This window comes from Pseudonaja textilis, chromosome 15 (genome assembly GCF_049901715.1).
Source record: "Pseudonaja textilis isolate UNSWEBS1 chromosome 15, rPseTex1.2, whole genome shotgun sequence".
Lineage (NCBI taxonomy): Eukaryota > Metazoa > Chordata > Lepidosauria > Squamata > Elapidae > Pseudonaja > Pseudonaja textilis.
In genome coordinates, this window is record NC_142004.1 from 2080914 (window position 1) to 2105029 (window position 24116).

General features: G+C 41.9%; 4 protein-coding genes across 5 annotated transcripts; 2 read left to right on the forward strand and 2 right to left on the reverse strand.

Moving 5' to 3' along the window:
* The first annotated feature begins 574 nt into the window (after window positions 1-574).
* On the forward strand, window positions 575-10437 carry DDX55 (DEAD-box helicase 55). Its single transcript, XM_026719319.2, has 14 exons — window positions 575-746; window positions 1515-1565; window positions 1659-1745; window positions 1984-2075; window positions 2161-2223; window positions 2487-2636; window positions 3675-3864; window positions 4331-4413; window positions 4542-4673; window positions 5624-5716; window positions 6039-6153; window positions 7357-7525; window positions 8501-8793; window positions 9394-10437. Exons 1-14 carry the CDS (start codon window positions 639-641, stop codon window positions 9544-9546), a joined length of 1779 nt encoding a protein of 592 aa, XP_026575104.1. The 5' UTR covers window positions 575-638; the 3' UTR covers window positions 9547-10437.
* On the reverse strand, window positions 10297-15385 carry EIF2B1 (eukaryotic translation initiation factor 2B subunit alpha). The gene is made up of 9 exons (XM_087913049.1): window positions 15251-15385; window positions 14356-14457; window positions 13735-13871; window positions 13229-13345; window positions 12773-12889; window positions 12397-12461; window positions 11962-12037; window positions 11174-11299; window positions 10297-10648 (listed from the first exon to the last, which is right to left on the reverse strand). The coding sequence occupies exons 1-9, from the start codon at window positions 15261-15263 to the stop codon at window positions 10493-10495; spliced, it is 909 nt and encodes a 302-aa protein (XP_087769175.1). The 5' UTR covers window positions 15264-15385; the 3' UTR covers window positions 10297-10492.
* On the forward strand, window positions 15354-23948 carry GTF2H3 (general transcription factor IIH subunit 3). Of its 2 annotated transcripts, XR_015739590.1 has the most exons (14): window positions 15354-15482; window positions 16497-16576; window positions 16721-16827; window positions 17078-17232; window positions 17585-17647; window positions 17988-18017; window positions 18138-18166; window positions 18259-18333; window positions 18446-18499; window positions 18996-19064; window positions 19277-19412; window positions 19512-19548; window positions 20155-20465; window positions 21479-23948. XR_015739590.1 is itself a non-coding variant. In XM_026719320.2 (13 exons), exons 1-13 carry the CDS (start codon window positions 15473-15475, stop codon window positions 20222-20224), a joined length of 915 nt encoding a protein of 304 aa, XP_026575105.1. In that variant the 5' UTR covers window positions 15354-15472; the 3' UTR covers window positions 20225-21518. The 2 variants fall into 2 exon arrangements, 1 of the variants encoding a protein (XP_026575105.1); XM_026719320.2 differs by having other exon boundaries at window positions 20155-21518.
* On the reverse strand, window positions 20821-22832 carry LOC148124617 (uncharacterized). The gene is made up of 3 exons (XM_087913053.1): window positions 22689-22832; window positions 21697-21993; window positions 20821-20980 (listed from the first exon to the last, which is right to left on the reverse strand). The coding sequence occupies exons 1-3, from the start codon at window positions 22830-22832 to the stop codon at window positions 20840-20842; spliced, it is 582 nt and encodes a 193-aa protein (XP_087769179.1). The 3' UTR covers window positions 20821-20839.
* Window positions 23949-24116: the final 168 nt, after the last annotated feature.

The following is a 24116-nucleotide window of genomic DNA, read 5'->3' on the forward strand; positions in this document are numbered from 1 at the left end:
GGTTATAAGTCAATGGGACCTATTAAGTTGGTATTTAAACCAACCGAAACCAAACCAGCATAATTTTAGGGAAATACACACAATACAGAAAGTATTGGGGACATGTTCCAAAGGTTGTCCTTAGAATATGATATCCTTTTGCGAGAAATCGTGCCTTTTGTCTTTTTCCATCATAAAGGAAGCCCCGCCGTTGCATTCCTTGGAAGTTTTGAGGGTGCAAATATTGGGCATTTCTTAGAGGGGGTGAGAAGTCTTCCCTGCACCCCGAGACTAGGCAGCTGCTCCCAAGGGCCCTAGTTTCCTCACTACGACTATTAAAAGTAGCAACTCCGCCATGAAACATGAGAAGGCTGGTCCTCCAAGAGTTGTGGGTGCTCCAACGAGTCCCAAAAGTGGCTTTTCATCTCTGGAGGTTTTTCAAGAAGAGACTTGGACGGTGGTCTCCTGTTTCACCAGAGGGGGGGGGGGGTCGAAGTAGAAATTCTTCATTTTGATCCGATTCCACATGGGGTCGGAACCTTCCGCGCGGGATTGGTTTCCCGGTCGGAGACCGGAAGTGAAGGACGTTCGCCGCGCGGGGGGACCTCTTAAAAGGTCGGGATTTCCGGCCCAACAATCAAGAGGCGGGCGGGCGCACCATGGAGCAGGTGACGGAGGGGACGTGGGAATCGCTGCCCGTGGAGCTCAGCCCGGGGGTCCTGCAGGCTTTGCGGGAGCTGCGCTTCTCTCACATGACGCCCGTGCAGGTAGGGAGCGGGAGGGCCTCCCTTTGCGCTTCCCGGCAGGCTGGACTCCAAGTCCCATCGTTCCCAGCCCCCCGCCCCCGTGCTGATGGGATTGGATGCCAGCCCGCCTGGAGGAGGAGGAGGAGGAGGAAGACAACCCTACAAAAGGGGTTTTCTGCCTATTTGGATTAAGGGAAAGCCACCCAAGCTCTTCCATTCTTCCTTTTCCTCCTCTTCTTCCTCCTCCTCTCCCTGTTCTTCTTCCTCCTCCTCCTCCTCCTCTTCTTTCTTCTCCTCCTCCTCCCAAACATCTGGCTGATGGTGCAATGAACCACAATAATACAGTATATGAAGTGTGTGTGTTAACTGACTTTCACTGCCTTTGGGGACCTCACAACCCCCCCCAAAATGCAGCCAGTAAAACAATAAAACCAATAAAGCATAAATGCTAAAATATTATGCATGAATAAGCATCTTTTTGGAAGGCTTTGGGCATCCAGCGTAATATTCTAAATATCATTTGGTGGATGCTTGTATTGTTTGAACGTCTTTCAAAATGTTTTAATTGGTTTAAAAGTTTAGACTTGGTAAGCTGGCCTGAATCCCTTGTTGAGTTCAGCAGCCATGGAAAAGTGATTGATAGAATGGATGAATTAATTAATAAATAGAATCTTGATGTTTGAATCAACTGCCAAACTAGAAATCTTCCCTTTCCGTATAGTTCGTCTGATGCGTTTCTTTGAAAGCATTCGTGGTCCCTCATAATCTCTCCTCTCGCTTCTTCAACAGAGTGCAACGATCCCTTTATTTATGACAAATAAGGATGTGGCAGCTGAAGCAGTGAGTGATCAAAAAATATATATTTTAGCCATTATTTTTCTTCTTTGAGTCATTTAGGAACTTTTTAGATTTCTCTATTTTTCATCCCCTCAGGTAACTGGCAGTGGAAAAACACTAGCATTTGTCATTCCCCTCATAGAAATACTTCTCCGGCGTGAAGAAAAGCTTAAAAAAATGCAGGTAATATGTGGATTCATTTCTTTTTTTTTTTTTAAGACCTAGCGGGGTAATCTGGAAATCCAACTTTCTAACTGCCATCCAGCACTGAAATTATTGTTGCCACATAAGAAATATGGAGTATTATTATTTTAAGGTCTGCAGTTTGTGGAAAAGAAAGAGAAATGTCTTACTAATATAACCTAGGTACAGCTGAAGCTATATTGATACTAATTCTGTTTTTGGTACTTTACCATTGTAGATTGGTGCTCTTATCATCACTCCCACAAGAGAGCTTGCTATCCAAATAGATGAGGTGATCTCCCATTTCATTAAATATTACCCACAGTTCAGGTAAGTCCCATCTGGTGGTTCGGTAAAGCTGGATGACTTTGTTTGTTTTTTAACTTAAGATGTTGCTTCACCTTTTGTTTTCCAGTCAGTGCCTTTTGATTGGTGGGAAAAATCCGATGGAAGATGTCGAAAGATTCAAAGAACAAGGGTGAGTTAAATGGTGAGGTCATGACTGTAAAACTATCGCTACTCAGACTCAGACAGTACTTGAATTTAATTTATTATTGGTCACACAGTCAGCCAGGTGTTTAGAGTAGATTTGGCACTTTTATCCACCTAGGGAGTCCTTCCCAAGTATAGGTAGACATTGTTCCATGAAATTGTTAAAGGTATCATTGCAAGATCTAAGCGGTTCCAAGTACCCATCTCAGAACCAACCTACAAATCATATTTTTTTTCTGTCTTGATCAGTGGAAACATCCTCGTGGCCACCCCGGGTCGTTTGGAGGACATGTTCAGGAGGAAATCAGAGGGCCTGGATTTGGCCAAGGCTGTAAAATCTCTGGATATTTTGGTCTTGGATGAAGCAGATCGGCTACTGGACATGGGGTTCGAAGCAAGGTAAACTCTTGTATTTGTTGACATTCATTAGTATAAACTAGATTGATCAATTTAATTTTCCTTTCTCATAATTGGTTGCTCCAGTTTCCATGAATTATACTTTTTGATTGTTGCTGAATTGTCTAGGGCTTGATTTTTTGGACTGCATTACAAAGGAGAATAGAATAAGAATTAGATTAGAATTGAATGGAATGGAATGGAATGGAATGGAATGGAATTTTTTATTGGCCAAGTGTGATTGGACACACAAGGAATTTGTCTTGGTGCAAATGCTCTCAGTGTACATAAAAGAAAAAATACATTCATCAAGAATCATCAGGTACAACACTTAATGATAGTCATAGGGTACAATAAGCAATCAAATCATAGTAGGAAACAGTCCATATAAATCGTTAGGATACAAGCGACGAAGTAACAGTCATACAGTCTACAAGTGGGAGGGGATGGGTGATAAGGAGTGATGAGAAGATTAATAGTAATAGTAGTGCAGACTTAGTAAATAATTGGACAGTGTTGAGGGAATTATTCGTGTAGCAGAGTGATGGCGTTTGGGAAAAAACTCCCCTTGTGTCTAGTTGTTCTGGTGTGCAGGGCTCTATAGTGTCGTTTTGAGGGAAGGAGTTGAAGCAATTTATGTCCAGGATGTGAGGGGTCTGTAAATATTTTCACAGCCCTCTTTTTGACCCGTGCAGTATACAGGTCTTCAATTGAAGGCAGATTGGTAGCCATTGTTTTTTCTGCAGTCCTAATTACTCTCTGGAGTCTCTTGTCTGTCCTGTTGGGTTGCAGAGCCAAACCAGGCAGTTATAGAGCTGCAGATGACAGACTCAATAATTCCTCTGTAGAACTGCATCAAGAGAAAGGTTATATATCGCTGGAGCTTTATGTCTCAATAGTGGGTTCAGGGGTATTTTTATTTTGTTTTAACTAGCAGCTTCTGCAAGCTTGAGAAAAATGCGAAAACCTTTGGCCTAGGGATTGGGTTTAGCCTTTTGTTAGCCGAATGCTTCTGACACCGTTCCTTGTATTTGCCCGCAGTTTGAATACTATCCTGGATTTTCTGCCCAAGCAGAGACGGACAGGGCTCTTCTCTGCAACTCAGACCCAAGAGGTGGAAAACTTGGTGAGAGCAGGACTCCGAAACCCCGTCCGGATCTCGGTGAAGGAGAAAGGAATGGCAGCGACCAACACCCAGAAGACTCCCACTCGGCTCCAAAACTATTACATGGTGAGCTCAGTTCTGTTTTCCGGAGGGGCTTTTGAGAGGGGAAATAGCTCCAGATTGCTTTGATCCTGGTGTCCAGGCGAGATGCTTTTCACCGATCGTATTGCTGTATATGTAGCCCTTGGCTTACGACCACAAATTGAGCCCAACGTTTCTGTCGCTAAGCGAGAGGATTGTGAATTGAGTTTTGTCCCATTTTATGACCTTTTCTGCCACTGTGGTTTGGTCAGTCATTGTTGCTGTTACGTTAATAACACGGTTCTTAAATAAATCTGGCTTCTTCCCCCTTCTTAGCTCTGAAACTTGTGTCATTTATTGGGAGAAGTGGAGAAGAATTAAATGCCTTTTTGTTTGTGTTGAGAGCCGAAGGGGGAAAAAAAAGACTTATCTTTAAAGGAGATAATTCCACAAAGGGTTGTGTTTGTGCCTCTTATTCTCTGAATATCATTTGCTGTCTTGATATTTTTAGATCTGCAAGGCCGACGAGAAATTTAACCAGCTGGTTCACTTCCTTCGTCAACACAAACCAGAAAAGCATCTTGTCTTTTTCAGGTAGGACAAAATGGATATGAGGATAGAGGCTTAACACGAATAATTTTCACTGTTCCCAAGATCGTGGCTTATAGGCTACATAGAATTGTTTCTTAAATTGTTTTTTAAACCTTTGTTTCCAATTTCAGTACCTGTGCTTGCGTGGAATATTATGGGAAGGCTTTGGAGTCTTTGATTAAGAATGTGAAAATCATGTGCATCCACGGGAAGATGAAACACAAGAGGAACAGGATCTTTACAGAGTTCCGGAAACTTCCAAGGTAGAGAAATATTTTTGCAAGGGCTAAAATCGACCAATTGTAAGAAGAGATAGAATGTACAGCTGTGCATTGGGAGGGATATGTCTGTGCATGTGTACATGCTCAGAAACACCATCTTAATTGAGGTGAAAAGTAACTGTGAGGTCCAAAGAATTCAAAATGTCCTCACTTTGGAAATGTATTGCACGCTGGGTGAATTCACACTTCCCTATGTTGAGATTTCTCTTAACTGTGGCTTGTTGAACAACTCACAATTGGCCACAATCCATGGTATGCAAATCCCAGGAACTAGCTTTGTAGATTCTATTTTGTTTACCCCAGCAAACCACGTTGTTTTATATTAAAGCCAGTTGGGTATAGTGGTTTCAGTGCTGGCATAGAAACCAGGAGACAGTGAGTTCTAGTGCTGCCTTAGGCATGAAAGCTGGCTGGCTGACTTTGGGCCAATCACCAGGAGATAATGAGTTCTAGTTCTATCTTAGGCAGGAAAGCCAACTAGGTGACTTTGGGCCAATCACCAGGAGATGGTGACTTCTAATTCCATCTTAGACACGAAATCCAGCTGGCTGACTTTGAGCCAATCACCAGGAGATGGTTAATTCTGGTCTTGCCTTAGGCATGAAAGCTGGCTTGTGGGCCAATTACCAGGAGACGGTGAGTTCTAGTTCCATCTTAGGCAGGAAAGCTGCCTGGCGACTTTGAGCCAGTTCCTCTCACTCAGCCCAACCTACCTGGTGGTGGTGGAAAGGATGAGGAAGGTGCATTTGATATGTTCACTGCCTTGGGTGAGTTATAATGTAATAAAGATGGGATAAATAAAATCTAATGATAATTACTAAGGCCAGTTTAATGTCAGATCCTGCTATGCTTCAAATATTAAGCGACGTTCCTGCTGTAGCTCTGCTCTCCTTCCCCTTTTCAACATTTTGTCGTCCTTCTCAATTTCTCAGCGGCATCCTGGTGTGTACCGACGTGATGGCCCGTGGCATAGACATCCCAGAGGTGAACTGGGTTTTGCAGTACGACCCACCAAGCAGCGCAAGGTAGCCCCTTTGCCTCCCCCCCACCCCTCTTTAAAAGCAGCCTGGAGCAAATTCTTCCCCAAAAGAATTTTAGGACTCTCTTACTGCTCAGCGCAGGGGTCTCTCACCTTGGCCACTTTTAAGACTTGTGGACTTCCAACTCGCAGAATTCAAAGCTCAGCTGGCTAGGGAATTCTGGGAGTTTGAGTCTAGAAGTCTTAAAAGTGGCCATGGTTGGGCAGCCCTGGCCTAGTGTTAAGCCATTTCAATGAGTTGGATTCCCTGCTAGTTTAAACAGAATGTGAACTGTTTTGCTGCGTTTTCTCCCGTTTTTTCGCTACAGTGCTTTCGTGCATCGCTGCGGCCGCACGGCCCGTATCGGCCACCTGGGCAGCGCCCTCGTTTTCTTACTTCCTATGGAAGAAGCTTACATCAGTTTCCTGGCCATTAACCAAAAGGTGAGAGGGTCTCCCTGTTGCATTTTGATCCAAAACTAATAAAGAGAGAATCGGTCTGGGGATAGGAAAAATAGAATATTGGAAATTAAGGAACGGGTTATCTATTGTCATTTAGTATTATTTTATGTCGAATTGAAATTGCTTTTTTTTCTAAAGAGGTAAGATTGGTCCTGTTCATAGTCTCATAGAAATAATAACAGAAGAGGAATTTATTTGATTTTGTTGCTTTATAAATAACATAACAAACAAACATAGTATTTCCTCTTTTTCCTCCCAACAACTTGGCGATTGAGCCAAAGTCACCCAGTTGGCTTTCATGCAAAATGAAACTGAATGAATCAGGGTGAGATTCTATCTGGTCAGACTGGTTCTATAGAACCAGTTGTTACGATTCTGTGTGGTTTGGAGAACCGGCAAATTGCGCCACTGGCTGGCCCCACTCCTCCCCGCCCACTCACTCCTTACTTGGCATGCGCGCCATCAAACTTGCCTGTGTTTGGTAAGTTGCTATTTTTCCTTTCCCCGCCATCCCAAGCCATCAGCTGTTCTGTTGTGCCAGGAGATTTAGATTAGCTAGAAGGCAGGAAATTGTTGGATTTCTTGCTTTCTAGCTAATCTAAAAGCAGAGCCGAACCTTCCTCAGGACTGAAGCTTCTATTTTTCAGTGCAGACTCAGGTAGCCGATTGCAGAAAGATGGATCTCTGAGTGAATCTGTGATTCTGTAAGCAACTCTATCTGCCTGCTTACTTTGCCTGATTTTGGGCAAAAATTGCTCTTTTTTTATAAAAAATTCAGTATTTACATACATGGTGTGTTGTGAGTTAATTTTGTGAGTTTGCTTGCAAGCAAGTTTTATGTGACAGACTCAGGTAGCCAATTGCAGAAAGGTAGATCTCTGAGTGAATCTGTGCTTCTGTGAGCAACTCAATTTGCCTGCCTGCTTTGCCTGATTTTGGGCAAAAGTTGCTCTTTTTAAAAAAATAAAAAATTCAATATTTACATATTTACAATATTTGCATACAAGCCACGCCCAGACAGTCACATGAACACCAGGCCACACCCACAAATTAGGCCATGCCCACAGAACCGGTTGTTAAGAAATTTGAACCCCACCCCTGGAATGAATGCCGAAAGGGAAAGAATCTTAAAAACGTGTCATTTTGAGAGTTTGAATGAGATAAAAACGCGATCTTCACAATTAGTGCCCCATGGAGGAACTGAGACCGCAGAGGAACGTCACGGATGTCCTCCCTAAGCTGAAGTCGCTGAGTCTGGCTGACCGAGCCATGTATGAAAAAGGGATGAAGGCTTTCGTCTCTTGCGTCCAAGCCTACGCCAAGCACGAGTGCAACCTCATCTTCCGAATAAAAGGTGAGTTGGTCTGTTTAAAACACTGACCGTTTCTTTCTATTGTTTTTGAGGGCGGTTTTTTTTTTTTTTTTGTTTAACATGGCCACCATATAGGATAATCTGCCTATTAGCATTTCCAACGTTTATTTCTTTCCAGTTCTTAAATTAACTTTGCAATCTCTGGAACTTTCTGTTCGTTTTGACCACTCCTGTTTTGTTATGCTGATGTCTTGATTATTCAAAAAAAAAAAACAAACACCCATATCTTGCTATTTGTCCTTTTCAATGTCTGACAGAAATAGCACTTATATACCACTTCCCAGTGCTTTTACAACCCTCTCTAAGAGGTTTACAGAGTCAGCCTCTCCCCCCAAACAATCTGGGTCCTCATTTTACCCACCTTGGAAGGATGGAAGGTTGAGTCGACCTTGAGCCGGTCAGGATCGAACTGCCAAATTGTAGTCAGTCAGCAGAAATAGCCTGCAGGACTGCACTCTCACCACTGCACCACCGATCTCTAAATAAGCAATCTCTCTCATTCCTTCTCTCCCTCTTTTCCTCCCTCCCTCCCTTCCTTCCTCCCTGTGTGTGTGTGTGTGTGTTGAAAGAGAGAGATTCCATGCCCAATACTAGGTAAGATACCTAAACATTTTGTTGGACTTCTAGCCAAGAATTCTCTCCTGTTCTCCTATCACATTTCAACCACCTGGTGTGCTACCAGGTCAAAGTGAGACACACGCACACACAAACCAAAACAGTTAGAAACCAAAAAACACCCACCTCCTTCCAATTGCTCCTCTCCAATGACTGGGAGAAGCCCACTTAGCCTGGCCACCCACCCAGTTTGGTCTCTTCTCTGCTGCCCCTCCAATTGTTTGCAGCTTTCCACCACCACAAGCATAGGTATATTACTGCATCTGAAGTGCCTCCCCCCGAGTCTCCGTTTTGAGTTCCACGCCTGCCGAGTCCCACTGGTCTGTACCCCCTTTTTAACAGATCTGGACTTTGCCAGCCTCGCCCGAGGTTTTGCCCTCTTGAAGATGCCAAAGATGCCGGAGCTGAAATGGAAAGACCTCTCGGGCTTCACCCCCGTTGATATCGACACGGATTCAATCGCGTTCAAAGACAAGAACAGGGAAAGGCAGAGGCAGAAGCTGTTGGAGCAACGGAAGGCAGACGGCCCCGTCCGCAGGATGGGGAGGAAGACGCCCCGAAATCAACCTTGGTCCAAGCAGAAAGCCAAGAAGGAGAAGAAAAGGAAATTGGTAGCGAAACGGAAAAGGGAGGAGGTGAGTTTGGGCAGGAAATGGTCTTTTTAATAACTCTTGCGGTGGGACGACTGGGACATCCCATTAAGCCCAAATGGGATTCATTTAGTTTTGCCTAAGGAATATCATTAATTAACTATCAACTCAACACAGCCTAATCAAAGAACTATCAGGAATATTCTTACATCATTGACCGGGCAAGTCACTGTATATAAACAGAATTGCAGACTTCAAAAGATAACGAAACCCACACAGTTGGGAGGACGCCAGAACCCAGATAAGACTTGACAAAGATAATGCATGCTTTGCTTCCAGCAAGGTTCTCTGTGCAAACACCCTCTTTATCCTGTTTTCCCAGCTTGCAGCTAATCAGGGCCCCTTTCTCCCCCGTAACCATGTTGCTCCCTTATCCGTCCCTCCCTGCGTGCCTTAGGATGAAGAGGGGGTGGCCCTGGGTCTTCCTCTGAATGCCCAGCCGGACTGGGCCCTTCCCCAGTTTCCTCCACAGCCACTGGAGCCACACTCCCTCTAGGAATCAGATTCCAACAGCGGGCATGACAAAAAGCCTTGCTGATTTTGAGTTTTGTTTCCTGTTTTTAAAATCTCTCTCTCTCTCTCTAGGGTTCTGACCTTGACAACGAGGATATGGAGGAGCTTCTGAACGATACACGGCTTTTGAAAAAACTCAAAAGGGGTAAAATCAGCGAGAAGGAGTTTGAGAAGACGCTGCTGGGCAGTAGGAAAGGAGGAAGCGGCTCGGAGTCAGAAGGATAAAAAAAAAACGAAGTGAAAACATCAGTGTTTCTGGCCTCAATACAGACTCTTTGGCTGGGGTGCTGAAATTCCTTAAACCTCGACTGGATTTCTTCGTGCAAAATTGGGACGATCCAAGCTGTTTTCCTCTTATTCCCACTGGAGGCACTGCAAGCCAATTCTGTAAGAAGAATCAGTCTGTCTAATTTAGTACTGTCTGCTTGCAGTGGAAGTAAAAGGATTTGGAGACATCATTTAGCCCCCGCTGTTTAAAAACTGCAGGTTTAAAAAGCCATGAAATCCAAGCAAAAATGTTACCCAAATACAGCCCGGCGACATATTTTTTTACCTGCATGTAAATTAGTTCCATGTAAATGTGGTGCAGTGGTGAGAGTGCAGTACTGCAGGCTACTTCTGCTGACTGCCTGCAATTTGGTAGTTCAAATCCCACCAGGCTAAAGGTTGACTTGGCCTTCCGTCCTTCCGAGGTCAGTAAAATGAGGACCCAGATTTTTTTGGGGGGGTGCAAGAGGCTGACACTGTAAACCGCTTAGAGAGGGCTGGGAAGCACTGGGAAGCGGTATATAAGTCTAAGTTACAGTAACACCATGCTGGTCATTGCATTATCATGCAATGCTATGAAATGGATCCAACAGAGTTTTGACTTTGCCACCCTCTTGCTTTTTTTAAGAGAATACATTTTAAACTTCATTCTACCACAGCCTAACTCAGGCCAGCAGGTGGACTGGAAAATACATGACGAAACCTTGGTTTTTCTTCTGAGTGGATTTATTCCAATAATTTAATTTTCGGACGGTGAGCTTTTTTTTTTTTTTTTGTACAAATGAATCTTTTCTTAAAAAAAAAAAAGAAAAAGAAAATCTGTAAAATAAACTGGCAAACGATCGGGAAGTTCCCTGCTCATTTTACATTTACTGCTTGCAATCCACCCATTCCGGGAGGCCCTTTACAAATAGAGTTTAATCAGTTCATCACTCACAGCTGAAGGGGTCAAGACCCCGAGATCCGTAAAGAGCAGCGTGATAAGAGACGGGGACGTATAATCGATCCAAGGATGCTCGACCGTGAGAGCCTTTTGAGTCTTCAGTGTATCTGCTTTGTACTGAGAATAACGAAACAAAAGATCTGGGTTGTTATTATTGGAGGATGCCGGCGCTGCCTAGGTGCAGCCAACTCTGAGACACATAATTCCTTGTCATCCTTGATCCTGGTTTTCTCCCACCCCCTGGGTGTATCCTAATTCATATTCTCCAATGGGACACCTCCATAGCCCAGAGTCATCAATCATCAAAAATTCCAGTTAGAATTTTGCACGGCAGAAACTTCAGTCACCTAGTTACTCTCTTTGAAAACACAGAATGCAAACTGTCCACTGCTCTCTCTTCCCTTTCTGTTGGAAACTCTAAAAAGACCATAGAAATATTTTATGAGTTGACAAGAGGCAGCTTTGGTTAGTTTCTTAAGCTGACCCACCCCCGCCTTCTGTCCCTGCCCTACAGATAGTCCTCATCTTACAACAGTTCCTTCAGTGACCATTCAAAGTTACAATGGCACTGAGATAAGGAAGGCCAACCTTTCCAGCCAGCTACAGGTTCCGTTTTGCCCAGAAAGTAGCCTTCTCTCTTACCTTAAATTTATCCGGGACATCCTGCTGGTTCAGAGGGAAGAGCCGTACAAACTTAAAACTCTCCGCAACCACGTAAAAGGGTTTGTTTTGCGCTTTGGCGCAGACAGCCATTTGGTTGGTCCCAATCTGAAGAAGACATTAGGCAGGGGGAGAAGACGTACAGTGGTTAGGACATGTCCGAAGCAGCAATTTGATTCACTGGAATTTTCTGAACAGAAGTGGAAGATGGGAGTTCTAGTCCCGCCTTAGGCATGAAAGCTGGCTGGGTGACTTTGGGCCAATCACCAGGAGACGGTGAATTCTAGTTCTGCCTTAACCATGAAAGCCAGGTGAGTGCTGTTGGGCCAAGGAGCAGGAGATGGTGAATTCTAGTCCTGCTTTAGGCATGAAAACTGGCTGGGTGATTGTGGGCCAATCACCAGGAGGAGGTGAGTTCTAGTCTTGCCTCAGGCATGAAAACCAGCTCCCTCTCTCAGCCCAACCCACTTCACAGGGTTGTTGTGGGGAAAAGCAGAGAAGGAAGATCTGTTGGTGATGTTCGCCGCCTTGAGTTCTTTGTGGAAGGAATTAAAAGGCAGGATACAAACTGAACAAGTAAAGTTGGAGACCTCCTTCAGCCCAGCATGGAAGGGTGAGTTAGAAGGGCTTTCTAGGAAGTAGGACCAAGGTTCATGCTCACAGGTTGACAGCCTGTGCTAAGAGTGCTTTCCCTAAGGAAAAGGGAGAATTGGACACACAGGAATCATTTGGGAAGTCCCTCCATGATTGACAGACAAAACACTCTTCACCTTATTGATGATCCCGCCATTTTCGACCACTCCTTCAGCCCCCACGATCACCAAATCGACCCTTTCCATGATGTATCTTTGAAGGAGACAGAAAAACATGGTTCTTTGTCCAGATCTTTTTGGCAACGATGCTTTGTGATCGTCACAGCTTATGACCATCATAGCTGGGCTCAATTACAGTCGTGAGTCAAGGACTACATGAAATGTACGCTGTGCAACCTCTAGTATTAACAGTAACACCATGGTTGTCATGCAATGCGTTTTGGCACACAACGATTGTCGTGTGCGAGAGCCAGGCCACTTTTCCTGTGAATAAGCTAGATTGCTGTTTTAACTCTCCAAAGAGAATCTCCCTAAATGGCTTTTATCTCATGTTGATTGGGGAAATTTCCCATTTCAAAAGCCCCTTTGCCAACATTAATCCATCAGACTTACCCAACTGCAGCATCTAGAATTATGGTGACAGGTATTCCGAGATTCTTGAGCGCTTCTGCCATCTTCTGCCTGTGTTAATGTTAGGACACGCGTATTAAACGAGTCCGTTTAATAAGCAGTACCTTGATCCTACAACCTACCTTTTATTAATCAAAGCAATTGATTAAACAAATTTTAAATGTTCTCTTTATTACTCCTATTTTTAAAACACCTTTTATTTGTTTCACAATTATTTGTCTCCCTCAACCTGGGACTGCTTAAAAATCACAGGCTAGGGATTTCAAATTCAAAACAGGCTCCTTCAGACAGCCTCAACAAGAGAAAAAAAGACTTTTCTACATTTTTTAATAACAAAGGGAAAGTATTTTTCTTTTACTTGCCCTGCTCGATCTGGCTGCGATTCCGTGACGTAGACGCTAAAACGTTTCTTGGCCTGTGCAGCTTCTTCTAACACTCGAAGCACCACTTTTGAGTAAGCGTGGGTCAGTATTTTCTGGAAAGACAAGCCAAATATTTTCCTTTTCCATTGGTAGCTTATGTCATCAGTCCCAAACCGTTTTCTGTTGGGGGAAGAGCTTCTCTTCTCATTCAGTGAAACAGTGGGAGAAATATAGGAAAAGGATTAAAATATTGCATCCCCCAGCACTGGTTTGCTAAATAACAGGTATTAATTCTGGAATATTTTTATAGCCGCCTTCAAAAAAATAATCCCACCATGGTTGTGGTAAATAACATGACATTTTTTTAAAAAAAATTAGGTGATCCAAGATCACCTGTGTTATATTATTAAAGAACAGGAAGGAAAAATACTAAATGTAACAGTATTACTCACGCCACCATCTTTCACAAAGTTGTGACAAAGCTTGGCGATTTTCTTCCTCGAAAGAGAAATTCGCTGAAGGAAAACCTCTCCTCTTTCAATCATGATTTCTTTGCATTTGGAATAGTCCTGGGGGGAAAAAAACGGAAAACAGTGACACAGAAAGATGATCCAGAAGATTGAAGAAATAAGTGAAAACATGTTTTGGATGGTACAATTAGCATCTGTACCCAGATGGGTGAATGTCTGGGTTCACACAAACTCTTACTCTTCAAATGCATGGAAATTTATTCTGCGTTGTAACACGTAAAAACAAACGCTTTCTGGATAAGGAGCTCTTCAACATTTAATATATGCCAAGGTCGATCCCTGACATTTTGAATTGTTTCAACCATTCAGGACAACTCTATTTTATCAGAAGCACATTATTCTTGTAGCCACATTCAACACTTTTTAATGTTAAAAAATTTGGAAGCTGAGTGGCAAATATTTACATGAAAGAACTGAGGGAAACTCACCGGGTTTTCCAACGAAGTGAGACTGATGAATCTTAAGAAAAGCTCTCCGCCAGAAGAAATGGCCACGGAGGAGTCGACACGAGAGAGCGTTTCTATAGCCTGTTTTAGATTGGCTCTCAGTCCTTGGATTGTTTCGCCTGAGGGAATAAAAAGGTAAAAAAATCAACTGTGTGGGCTTCATTTTTTTACAGATTTCATCTTGGGAGTATAAAATAAAAACTGAGGCAGGTAGCTGGGAAGCCGTATGATAAAAGTTAACTCAAGAGGGGAACACACTTTCACTAGGTTCATGTATTAACTTCCGGATCAACAATTTTGACCTCGGAAAGGAGTAGTTTTACAAATCAAACATGTTTCATAATCCTATTTTGCAGTTCAGAAAGACTTAAGACAAAAGCTGAAGCGTTTAACACAAATCCAGCTAGGGAATTGAGATACTCAGATGTGTATCTTACAACTTTATATTCATTATCTATGACTACTTATTTCATAACAGGCTGCTCTGCTGCAAATCACTCTGGGATTTCTAAATAGAATCTAAGCATAAGTCCACCAGTCTGTGATTTAATGTCTTTCTTCTGGACGGATGCTCACTCCATGCAAAGCCAAGACATTATGTACCTTTGTCCTTCTTCAGGAATTCCAGTAAGACCCGGATGGCAGCCACTGCAGAGGCAACATCTGGATCCTTCCTCATCTGGGTGTTAAAGGCATCGACTAGCTCTGCAAAGGTGGAACCGGAAAAGTAAAATTAATTAGAAATCCAGATGCTTACAAAAGTCCTTCCTTTCGCATTTTACAGAATGGAATGTTTTGCAGTTGTGAGAATCTTCCAAATGGAATATTTTGCATTTATTCCACACCCTCTCACTTACTTGCATCATAGGCTATAATGTTTGGACCACTTTCAGAAAAGTAATGTTTTTAGGGAGGGATGGATAGATGGATGGATAGATAGATGGGAGTGGTAGGTAGCTAGAGATACATGATTATAGATAGATATAGAGATAGGTGGATGGATGGATAGGAGAAGTGGGTAGCTAGATATATGATTATATAAACATACGGAGATGATAGATAGATAGATAGATAGATAGATAGATAGATAGATAGATAGATAGATAGATAGATAGATAGATGAGAGGCGGCTCTACAAAGAGGAATAATACAAAAATAATTAGGAATTGTCATGGATTTTACAATACTGAAGAAACGTGATGGCAGAAGGTTTCTGATCCAAAAGGAAACTCTTCCCACAACACCCGCCAGTCTAGCAGAGACCTCACAGGGCAGGAAACTTGACATTTCCACCTGTCGAGGCTCGACCTATTTAACTTCCAAGCTTCGGTTTTTGTTTTCCTCTGCAATCATGCAGTTTCCCTGCCTCTTTTCCTTAGGCTCCCGGGGCGAGGGGGACTCCCGTCTTCCCCCAGGAAGGCTAAAAAAAAAAAAGCAATCCAATTCAAAATCAAACTTCAAAACAATGCCCGTTTCGGGGCTCCCCCACTCCGCTCACCCGCTTCGTTCATGATTGAAAAAAGGAAAACTTGGGGCGCTTCCGACGACGACGCCTCCACGGAACCTTCGGCGCAGCGGCGCGCGACCTTCGCCGGAAGCCTTTCCCGGTTGCGCTCTCTGCCAGAAGCAAGAACACCACACGCGTGGGGGACGTCAAAAGGGAGCACCGGAGTGCTTTTGACGTCACTTTCGGGCGACCGGGCGGTCCCACTTCGTCGTTATGAGCGGGGGTGAGTTTGGGGTTCGAATTCTGGACTTTAATTCGAGGTTGGATATGAATTCCTCCTGCATTTCCCGAATCCAGGCCTCTGAATTCCTTGGTGGGGGGAGACTGGGTTTTATTCTGAAGCGTGGCTGCCTCTGAGCATGTGCAGAGTGGCTTCACATCCTTCCAAGGCACCCTATTCCCGCCCCCATCCCCAACCCCAGGTGTCCTTTCAGTTTATAAATATTTTTATTGTTTTGTATCACAAATTCCATTTCTGTATTGAACAGTGTGTTTCCTAGGGGTCCAAATATAAATATAAACACCATCATCATTATAATCATGTACATACAGATATAAGTGTTGTATGTGGTAATAACACACACACACACACGTGTGTGATTATTATCACAATAAGATAATATCATTTTTTATTAAAAAGTATAATATCTTCCATATTAACATTGCCCGGCTCTCCTTTCAAATGTCAAATATTTAGAAATTTGAATAGAGGTAGAAATAAGAATACACACCTTTATATGAAGCAATAGTTAGATGGAAAGACTGGAGGTTGGAAGTGGGTATTATTAGGTATGTTTAAATAATAGGAAGTTGGGTACTTGAATGGTGTATTGTGACTTTGAACAATCAAATAAGGATTATTATAAATGTGTAAATACTAGGATTAGCAATGGTGACATGATTAGAAGCTAGAATAGAGGTAGAAATAAGAAATAGGAAGAATATTAGCAGATATAATTTTTATATAACAGAATATGTAATAACTTGATCGAAAAGATCAGTGCCTAAAGGGTTGAAGCTTCCACAATTTCCAAAGGCAACTTCTGTTCCATGGGTTGATCGTTCTCACGCTCAAAAAGTTTCTCCTTATTTCCTGGTTGAATCTCTCCTTGTTCAGTTTCCATCCATTATTCCTTGTCTGGCCTTCGGGTGCCTATCTGACTAACTACATAAAATGAAGGAATGGAGGGCAGATACGCTCTCAGCTTCTGAATTCTGTCTTTTTTATTTTTTGCAGACGATGAGGTGAATCTCCTAGTCATTGTTGTTGATGCTAACCCTATCTGGTGGGGCAAGCAAGCTTTGTTGGGCTCAGAGGTAAGACATATTTGTCATAAATTATCCAACCCCTATAGGTTTCCTTTGTTTTAAAAAACATGTTTTCTAATGTTTTTCTTTTTGACAAATATGGCTTGAAATTTGGAAGTTTCTAGATTTAAATAATATTTCTCCTTCTTGCAGCTTACGTTATCAAAATGCCTCGATGCGACCATGGTGTTGGGAAACTCACACTTATTTATGAACCGCAACAACAAACTTGCTGTGATAGCCAGTCATATACAAGAAAGGTATTCTATTTCCTGTTGATCATTGCTCTACGAAACTGTTTTGATTGAAAGATAAGCTCCTGATGCCTAGTTAAGAACTGTACAGGGGCATAAAAAAACTCTGAAATTTAGTGCAAAACTAAACAGGAACAAACTAAAGGATATTTTGTTATATTTCCCTTCACAAAATCGAAAGTGATGGGTGCTTTGTGGTTGTTTGAGTATTTAATTGCTAAACGGTTAACATAATTTTAACTTCCTCTTCTCTCAGCCGTTTCTTGTATCCTGGAAAACATTGGGCAGCCCTCGATCTCTTTGGAGAATCTGGGGAATCAAATATTTCTGGTAGCAAAGATGGAAAATACGAAGTATTAACCACCATAAATGAAACCATTGCAGAGGAGATAAAGGACCTGCTGACCAATAGTAAGAGAAGCCAATTGATTTGTTACACAGCTTTGGTGTTTCTTATTTCTATTTTTTTCCACCAAAAATTGTAGGGATCTGTTCCCAAAATGTATTATTGTATTATTAAATCATAGTTGGTTTGACTTGTGTGCTGATACAAAATTGTGGACCCCCTTAAGTCTTGGTTTGAAAATGCTTACGGTAACATGACAGTTTTTTTCAAAACCTTCTTCAGTAGGATTCATCTGCCTGTCTGGCTGTCTATATATTTTGCTAAGATTAAAAAACAATCATATTGACAATAATCTGTGCAAGTTGGAATGAGTGAAGAATATGCTACTTAATTTCTTTTGTTCCTTTGTGATCGTAGCTGAAGTAAAGGGGCAACAGATGGAAACTTTGCTGGCTGGATCTCTTGCTAAAGCACTGTGCTGTATCCTTTTTTTAAAAAAAGTTAACATTTCTCAAAAACGACTTTGCATTTTTGGGTATATACCCATTTTGAGCCTCAGGATGTTAGGTACCACCTGGCTGAGCCCATCTTCTTTTTCAGCCTTCTTTTAAATTGCATTGATTTTGAAGAGCTGCTTGATTTTATTCCTGCCATTTTATCCCAGAAGTGTTTTTATTCTTTTTTCACACTGTTCTAAGTTCCTGTGTGAGGGAAAGCAGTCCGTTAGTGAAGTATACCTATTCAAATCATCCTGTTATAATGATTTTTTTGTGTGTTCCAAAATACAATTCAATTGATTCCTGAATGTCCTGTGCTTCAGATATTCACAGGGTGACAAAAGAAAGTAAAAGTACGTAGTCTGATACTATTTATAGGTCCTGTTATTGCAAAACATTGATCCAATGAATTGTAAAACATTGATCTGCTAATCATTTCTTCTCTGGTTTTCCGTCTCTTGTTCAATATGTAGCCACCCAGGAAATAAAATCCAGGATAATGGTAAGTTTTGCGAATTCCCTTCCATATCTTGAAGCCAAATAGCTCCTGCTATATATGAGATCTAAATCAAGAAATCCCCATTTCTTTTCCAGGTCATAAAAGCGGCTGAAGATAGCGCATTACAATATATGAATTTCATGAATGTGATCTTTGCAGCCCAGAAACGGGTAATGTCCAGAATTTTATTACAAGTCCTGTAACTCCATAAGCACCTTACTCGCATTAATATTGTATTGCTTTCTCTTTGGAGAATCTTAATTCTCCTTTTTTTTCCCTCAGAATATTTTAATTGATGCCTGTGTATTGGACTCTGATTCGGGACTTTTACAGCAGGTACAATATTCATTTTTATTCTTCTTCATCTTAGTTCTTGTGGAAGAACATAAGTTTTTCCTTTATGGTCCTTTCTCTAAAAGTTTCATTTCCACCTCAGTGTGCCCAGAGTTCATTCTTTCATCCTAGAATATTGCAAGCTAAGCAGAAGCTCCACCAGGGAGCCCCAGATATAATTTTGGTGTTTGGTTGGAGGGATTGCCCCAAAGGTACTTTTTTTTTCCCCCGAGGCAACTAGACTTTCTGGTTTTTCTTTGAAGAGGTTTCGCTTCTCATACCAAAAGCTTCTTCAACTCTGAAGAAGAACCGAACTGAGAACTGAAGAAGCTTCTGGGATGAGAAGCGAAACCTCTTCAAAGAAAAACCAGAAAGTCCAGTTGCCTCTTGAAAAAAAAAGCACTTTTGGGACAACTGTGACCTGGATGGCTGAGAATCTCCATAGATGGTTTGAGGGGGTTGTTTGCTGCTTAAAAAAGGATAAAATTCTACTTTCTAGGCATGTGATATAACTGGCGGAATCTACTTGAAAATTCCATACAAGCCCTCGCTTCTCCAGTATTTGCTGGTGAGTTCTGTTTTTCTAGCCACTTCCCTTTAGCCTGTTTGATTTGTAGAAGTCTGGGTAAATTCTACCAAATCTTTAATGTCAGGTTTAAGCTGCCAGCTTTTAATAAAATTTGCCGGTGGAAAAAGGAGCTATTGCTGTGGATTTTTGACTATCATATACACAATTTCTACAAAATTTTGTCTTAATTGCATCCCTTTTAAAAATCACAGTGGGTTTTTCTGCCTGATCAAGATCAGAGATCCCAGCTGATCCTCCCTCCGCCCGTTCACGTGGATTACCGTGCTGCCTGCTTCTGCCACAGGAATCTCATTGAAATTGGCTATGTCTGCTCAGTGTGTTTGTCAAGTAAGGATCGAGGCTTTCTTGGGCTTTGGGTTGATTTGTGTGGTCTTAAAACAGCTGTTCTGAAAGTGTTAATTTTAACTTTTGTTTTATTTTTTACAGTATTCTGCAACTTCAGTCCAATTTGCACCACTTGTGAGTAAGTAACCTTGAGAAATCTTTTTGTAAGTGAACAAACACTGCCTGTTCTGTAGTCAGTGTTTCAGAATGAAAGCAAAAATTTTCCTGAAGAGATACAAAATTATATAAACTGTTGTATCCCCACACTGTGTTTGGAGAAACACTGAAATCTTTGTCTCAATTTACTGCTTTTCCTGTTGCTTCTTGTCTCTTAATTTTACCAACTCTTATGTCTTTCTTTCTTTCTTTCTTTCTTTCTTTCTTTCTTTCTTTCTTTCTTTCTTTCTTTCGTTCTTTCTCTCTCTCTCTCTCTTAGATAATTTATATAGCCACATACTAAATCCCTTCTCCTCACTTCCCTTCCCCTTTTCCCTTCCCACCCCACCCCACCACCCGCCAAATCTTTACCCCAAATTTCTTTGCAGCTTTGAAACTTTGCTATGTTTGTTTACAAATTTTGTTGTTGGAGAAATATACAAATATGTGCCGAGATAGGTCAATTGTTATAGCGTGACCCTAGCAATTCCTAAATAGTGAATTTTTATTGCTTGTTGGGGTGGACAGAATGTATCAAATCCTTGTGAAAAGTCAATATTTTTGTCCCGATTGTTCACTTTTGTTCCAGAACCGCTTTCAAGATTTCACTGCCGGCGGTCATGAAGTCTAAGAAAAAGAAACTGAAAGTCATGATGTAGCTGCACGATCGATTTCTCTCGCCCTCCTCATGGAATCCTGTCTCCCAGATTGTAACTTTAAAGCTGCAAAAGTGGAGCTCCAGAAAAACCAACATGTATTTTTGAAATGATCAACAAAGGGCAAAACATTTCAAACCAAGGCATACATTATCCAGAACACTGTTCTAAAGTGTTAATCAAGTTTCTGCCACTGGTTTAAACCAACCCCTGAAATTGGAGAAGAAGGAAATAAACCAAGTTGGTATGTAAAGATCATTTCAGGTATTGTAGGTAGAAAAATCAAACTGGTTTAAGTCTTGATATCTTAATTCCAGACAAAGCCCCTTTTACTTAAGTTAAAATTGTGATGGATTGACATTTCGGGGCTCCTGGGCTGGTCCCTGCAGAAGCCTTCTTGGGGAAGAAAAACTTTTTGATTGAAAAAGAAAAAAGAATTCAGATCACAGGTATTGTAAGCTACATTTTTCATTTTGGTTAATAGCAGGCCTAAAAGAATTCTGACTCCCAATTTTAACAGCAGCCTGTGCGTTGCTAACCGAATGATATGTATTGCTAACTGGTTTTGCAAGATGAATTGCTGTTTGAGGCTGAGCACATAGCATTTAGTTTTTTATTTCAAATGTTAATTCCTTTCTGTACAACCTTGTGTGGCCCAGAAGAGGCTTCCAGCTTCTTGGTTCTTGACTGCAAATTTTTGCCTTGCAGAGATTTGTATCTGTGGGTTGGTAGAACATCTGGCCAAAGACAGCTGGGGGTCTGTTGGTTAAGAAGACCACAGTTTACACCAAGGGTCTTCAAACTTGGCAAGTTTAAGACTTGTGGACTTCAACCCCCAGAATTCCTGAGCTAACATTATTGGGAGAGGAATTCTGGGAGTTGAAGTCCACAAGTCTTAAAGCTGTCAAGTTTGAAGACAATATATCCAACCTGATTTCTGACTTCTCTGTTTTCTAGATTGCACATTACGTTGAATGGGCTGTGTTGAAATGTGCTACGTTATCTCCCGCTCCAAAACTTAAAGAAATAAATCATATTTGCAATTGTCTTAAGGGCCAGTTGCTAAGCGCCCAAATTTTGATCTTGGGGACACTGCAATGTTTGTACGTGAAAGGACTGGTTGTAGATCGCTTTTTTCAGGCCCCTTGTAACTTCTTGTGGCTAAACAAATATTGTAACTACCGGTAGCTGTGTAGCTTGTTGAGTTTGGCCTTTGTGTTTTATGTGAACCCAGCACCTCTTATTGTTGTTCCACAGTTTCTGTCAATACGAGATGACCTACTGAATAAACTACGTAGCACACTGAATTTGTAAAGCTTCGTAGTGGTTTATAAAACCACAATTGGTGGCGTCACAAACACATATGCCAAACCAACAAGCAAACTAATGATTTCAGTGCAGCGGATGAACCCAGCCTTCCTTTTTTTAAATGGTAACCTTTTAAAGCTCCTGTGTTTTCCAAAGTTAAAACTTACTTGGGCTAGTTTTGGAGAAGAAGATGTTGGAAACCTTCGGCCAGCAGTGGTGAAGAAGGCGGTGTCCGATTTCACATGCCTCCAGGGGTCTAGATTCCTCCAGCCGCTCTCACTGGATCTCAGGGGAGAAGGTTGAACGCTGGACAGCGATCTCCTGGAATCTTCCTCTGTGACCGTAGATAATCCTCTCCTAACTCTGTGTGCTAATTTCTTGGCCATCAGCAAGCAAAACTGCCTTTTCTCCTCCTCAAGTTCTCGCAGCCAGCTGCGTTTCTGCTGTTCCAGCTTCTTTAGCCTCTGTGGAAGAAGGAAAGAAGAGAGGAAGAACTGCAAGAAGGAGCACCATCAAGCAAGGAGATGCTTCCTGCTTCTGGTGAAAGGAAATGTTGACTGTAATGGTCTAGACATCAAGAATTAAGAGGTAGTGGATCCTGTAGATCAGTATTTCTCGATCCTGGGAACTTTAAGACGTGTGGACTTCAACTCCCAGAAGTCTCCCAACCAAGGCTGGCTGAAGAAATTCTGGGAGTTGAAGTCCATACTTCTTAAAGTTCCCAGCCTTCCAAAGTTGAGGAACACCGCTGTTGAGAAACAGCAGGGCACTTAGCATGATGTAAATAGACAGGCAGCGGTTTCTGAGTCACCCTGTTTTGTCAGCTGTTGCTGGTAGATCTCTGGTGCTTGAAAAACATTAATTTTGCCAGCCTCAAATCTCTTTCCACCAGCTAGCCAGTGCGTGGCACACAGGTTCAAGCAGAGGACTACGAACATCCGGACCCAAATGTATGCCTTCATTTAACCCTTTGCCTTCTCAACCCAGCCTAGCCTGCATGGCTGGGAGGATAAAATATGTATTATTTAAGCTCTTGAAAGTGACATCTGGTCTACAAATAGAATAAAGAGATAATAACATGGATATTTCACATTTTTGGCGGTCCTTTAAAATTCCGGGCAGTTGGTGAAATTCCCAGCAGTGAAATGGGTCGCCTTACCATGGCTAGCTCCTTCTGTTCTTTGATAATCCTATTCTTCACTTGCTGAGGGGCCGTCAAGAGATCTGCAAGGCAAAAGGAGTAGAAAGAATCATTCTTGTATAAAAACATCAAAGAGACTTTGGGATCGCCGCCGACGGCCATGTTTGCTCAATGTTAATTGAGCCACGGTGCTAAAAAATCTTGGAATGGGGTAGAAAGCAGGTGTTTCTCTTGAAATGGCTGGGCTCGGAGTGATCTGCTGGCAGATGGCAAAAGAACTTGCTCTCAGTCAGGCACCCAGGGAAGGGGATATCCTGGTTTATCGCTTGAAGGCGGCTGGATTAATTCCCACACGCTGGGCATTAGCTAAACATTGACTAAGGGCGTCAGACTAAAGTGACCCTTCATTTTTTTTACAAGAAAACTCTAAAGGTCTCCATCTTTATCTTCACCTTGTCTATCTAATGCCCCGACATGTTTAGCACTGGAAATTCTGCCCAAAATTTGCAATTTGAGCTTCGCATCTGCTAATTTTCTTAGCTTCAACTGTTATTGTTTGCTTTGTTATTTCCAGCTTCCTTGACGTGCCTTGTTTTTTAAGTTGCTGGTTTTTTTTTTAATGAGGTCTTCTTTGATCTTCTAGTTTTTCAGATTTTTTTTCTTCCTTTCATCTGTTCAAGCTTACTTACATGGGATCTCAGATTGTTAATCTTATTTTCCAGCCTGGTCTTCCATTTTGGTGGCGCACTTTTTTTTTTTTCTTCATTGATTTTGCGTCCCAGGTATTCAGTTATAACTGCAGCTGTGTTGCACATGAATTGTTTTTAGCATCATCATAATTATTATTATTTTTATCATGGCACAGAAAATATTTTTTCCACTATTGTCTTAAATTGGCTATGCCAGGGATGAGTTTCTGTATTCGGCTGTGCTTTTGTTCCATGGTTACACGGATATTTACACCAACACAAATAAATAAGGGTTTGATCTCCCTTGCAAAGCATTCCAGCTGAGCTTTGGTCTGTGACAGCAGACACAGCAAAATTTCAGTGTGCTATCCAGAACTGAATGCATATCGCCTAGAGAAATGTAAATTATTCTATCCTTATTTTGCATTTTATGTTACCTCTGGGAGCTAATTATGAACAAATCAGTTTGCTTGGCTGCTATTTTGGGGTTGTTGTTGCTATTTTTTTATGTTTCAATGGCTGTTGACTACTTATACAGAGATAGGCTGTACGTGAATTGAAATAAATGAATAAAATAAGTTTCAAATGATTTGGGGGACTTGTTTTTGAGTATTATCAACAGAAAATGAAGAAGTGGGTTAATCTTTAAGCAGCAAGAATGATGGGAAGGAGGAAATATAGATTGTGAGTTGGAGTTAAAAAAAATACTAATTTTCACTGCTGTGGCTGATGGGAACTGTCATCCGGTCTATCTGGA